At 39.4% G+C, this 3,335-nt stretch overlaps 1 protein-coding gene across 1 annotated transcript in view; it reads right to left on the reverse strand.

The window, feature by feature from the left end:
* The window catches only part of cdk7 (cyclin-dependent kinase 7), a 9,954-nt gene extending 8,180 nt beyond the window's left edge, over positions 1-1,774 (reverse strand). The window contains exons 1-5 of the mRNA XM_085475267.1: positions 1,666-1,774; positions 1,371-1,430; positions 1,243-1,276; positions 1,092-1,159; positions 883-951 (exon numbers count right to left, since the gene is read on the reverse strand). Coding sequence (XP_085331393.1) covers positions 883-951; positions 1,092-1,159; positions 1,243-1,276; positions 1,371-1,430; positions 1,666-1,731 — 297 coding nt within the window. The 5' untranslated portion in view covers positions 1,732-1,774. The remainder of the gene's footprint in view (positions 1-882; positions 952-1,091; positions 1,160-1,242; positions 1,277-1,370; positions 1,431-1,665) is intronic.
* Between the last annotated feature and the right edge of the window lie 1,561 nt (positions 1,775-3,335).

Genomic DNA, 3,335 nt, shown 5'->3' on the forward strand with positions numbered 1-3,335 from the left:
AGTGATGATAATTTGTGCACCAATTCCTCTGACATCGTCTTATTAATCGTTAGCTTACTATGCAAACATGACAAGTGAAATCTCCCGCAGCAAGCTTAAACATGTGAGAGGTTGATCGTGCAGAGAATCGCTGAGCTTATGTGAGTGAGTGTGTAAAAGCATTTCAGTTCTGCTGAGCCAAATAAGACAGGTCAGGGTGAAGAAGTGACAGCCAAAGAAAAGCTTACCACAAAACGGAAAAGTTATGACAAATCAGACTATAAGGCAAAAAGAAAGTGCAGCTTTATGGTTTCATGGACAAAATAATTTCTGTGGCTGCAATATGACGAGCTAAATAACCAGGGCTGCACATAAGTGGTCCGCAGGTGCGCATTCGCTGTCAAAATAAAAAACACGTACAAGGGTTAGGGTTAAATTTAAAAACTGTACTTTTGAGTTAAAATATATATTTATAATTTTAATAAATGACAAATTAAGAAGGCATGAACATTTTTTTTGTATCGAAAAAATATCGAACCGTGACACCAAAGTATCGAACCGAACCGTGAATTTTGTGTATCGTTGCACCCCTAATATATATACACATACATATATATATATATATATACATATATATACATATATACATACACACACACACACATACATGCATACACTTTTTTTTTTTTTTTTTTTTAAATTGAGATACTCGATGAATCATTAAAGCCGGAAATCAGAAAAAAATATTAAGGAAGTGGGAAGCTGCTACCTATTCTATCCATCATCTACCCCTTTAACCCCCACCCACACACACAAACTAATAGAAAAGTGAATATTTTTTTTTAAAATGCACAAACGCTGTGTATGAAATTCCTCCACATTTATATTTAGGTCTCTACTCACCTCCAGGTCTGTTTCCATGAAATCAAACACCAGGCTGATGTTTGATTTATGTCCAAAAGCATCCAACAGCTGCAACACACATAAAACAACAATATTTAGATTTAAAAAAAATACATAAACTGCACAATATAGAAAGATTAAGGTATCTTTCTATACAATCGATACAAATAACACAAGATTATGATGATGTGCGATGAACATTTAGCTACCCCGATAATGTTCGGATGATGGAGCTCCTGCAGCAGTTTTATCTCTCTGAGTGCAGTCCGATTAATTCCTATTTAAAAAAAATAAATACGTAAAAAAAATTTGTATAAAATGGATGAAAATGAGCTGCAGCTGATAGGACCCAGCACTTACCATCTTTAGCCTCAGTCCTGTGGCCAACCTTAATCTGAAGGGAATAAAAAGATAAATGTTTACTGCGGCTCATCAACACACAGTGTGAATGGCAGCAGTAAAACACTAAAGCAGCTCGTTTCTTTTACCTTTTTAATAGCAACTATTGTGTCGGTCAGTTTGTCCCTGGCTTTGTACACTGTGGCAAACTGCAGAGAAAAAACAACATTCAAAAACCAAAAGTTAATTTCTTTTACTTATTTTGGTGAAATTCACTGGCACAAGAAGCAGCGCAGCATGAACCAGCGAGGCTTTGTTGACATTAGCAACCAGCTAATGCTTTGTTAGCTCGCCATCGTGCTTTCTACAGAATAAACAAAGCGGTCTAAGGACGTGCGAAGAAAAAAGCAAAGACACATATCTCTTAAATATTTCTCCCCCTACCTGACCCTCTCCGAGGAAATCCAGCTTCTCGTACCGCTTGGCTCTGCTTTTCACATCAAGCGCCATGATAAATAACTGTCAGTGTCGTGCTGAGGCACTTCCTGCTCTGTTAAAGGACCGCAAGTAGTCTTTCCGGGTTAGAGGAGGCTTTAAATTTAAATTGAACAACAGCGACACCTACCGATTTTATTTGTCTAACACCACCGTGAACCAAATTATAGAGCCAAAAAAAACCAAACCCAGCATGATTTATTTATTCTGCATTTGTTTAACTGGATTTTTAAAGGTTTGTTCAATTACAATATTAATATTAATAATACTAACAATACTAATACTGCTACTAATACTAAGATTAATAATAAGTGAAGGGGAGATTTAATCTCAGTTCCAGCCTCATTCGCCTCTTAACATTTTACTGTTATGATGCAACATGCAGTACTGTTATTTTCCTCACAGTTTGTCTTTTTTGCCCCCTTTATTTTTCTTTCACCAGTTAGCAGTTTGACATCTGTCTCCTGGGAGTCTCTTCTGTCAGTTAGGAAGGTTTTGTGATCCATGCACCACTGAGCACATCTCTACATCTCATCTCCATACGCAGTGAGATACCCTCACATCCCACAGGATTAGGCATGGCTCTTCTCCTTTGACCCTCCTCGTCTGCTGCCTCACGTGCACATACGCACACACGCGCACACACTCGCCACTGACTTTCATTTTTATGTTAAGTTTGACAAGAGGGGTGTGAAGGATCAGCAGGCCTAATACACCCCTCATTCTCCTCTCAGATGTGTGCACATTCATCTGACAGCTCCCAGATGTGAGTGACAGAACCGTATGTGCCCATGCAACCATGCAGAGAAGAGAAGAGAAGAGAAGAGAAGAGAAGAGAAGAGAAGAGAAGAGAAGAGAAGAGAAGAGAAGAGAAGAGAAGACTTTACTATCTTACAATCAAACTTTAGGAACACACGTGGGGGGAGGGGCTTGGGACATTAATGACCACGGCTGACATAACTCAGATCCATTTACATCACTTGCTTTAAAACAAATATGACATATTGATGCCTACTAATTCTGCCATGATTTAAAGACATTCTTGTGCTCATTCCCCTCCGTGTCTCGGTGAGGCTGTGGATGAAGAGAGACATAAGTGATTCTGGTAGCGTTTGTATAGTTTGTCACTGTAAATCACATGACACTATGGGTAACATTATGCACAACAATAACTCACTCTGGTTATGTGTCACATTAGCAGATGGTGATGCTGTTGAGCGGGTGTGTGCATATTTGTGTGTGTGTGTGTGTGCGCGCGCGCGCCTGTGTGTGTATACCTCTGTTTGACGGGCAGGAGGAGAGTGAAACCACAAAGCTGTTTATCAAACTCATAGGAAGTGGGTGTTGTTAAGCGAGGACGTGTCGCGCCACCACATCCTGCTGCTGGAAAGCAGCTTCAGATGGGACAGTGTTCACACAATGTACAGTAAACAACAAATGCAGACCAAATGCCGTTTATGTATGTATATGCGTGTGGTATGTGACCACCTAATTCTTCCTCAGAAACAATTTTTACACTGATTGCACAGCTATGATAACCTGCTCATTTGGCTATACAAGAGTGTGAGGAGGATGCATTTTGGGTGACCTGTTCAGAGATGTAAAAAAATTAAATAAAC

Source organism: Copadichromis virginalis, linkage group LG12 (genome assembly GCF_057382275.1).
Source record: "Copadichromis virginalis isolate Kocher_CV1m ecotype Utaka linkage group LG12, C_Virginalis_male_GT1.1, whole genome shotgun sequence".
NCBI classification, from domain to species: Eukaryota; Metazoa; Chordata; class Actinopteri; order Cichliformes; family Cichlidae; genus Copadichromis; species Copadichromis virginalis.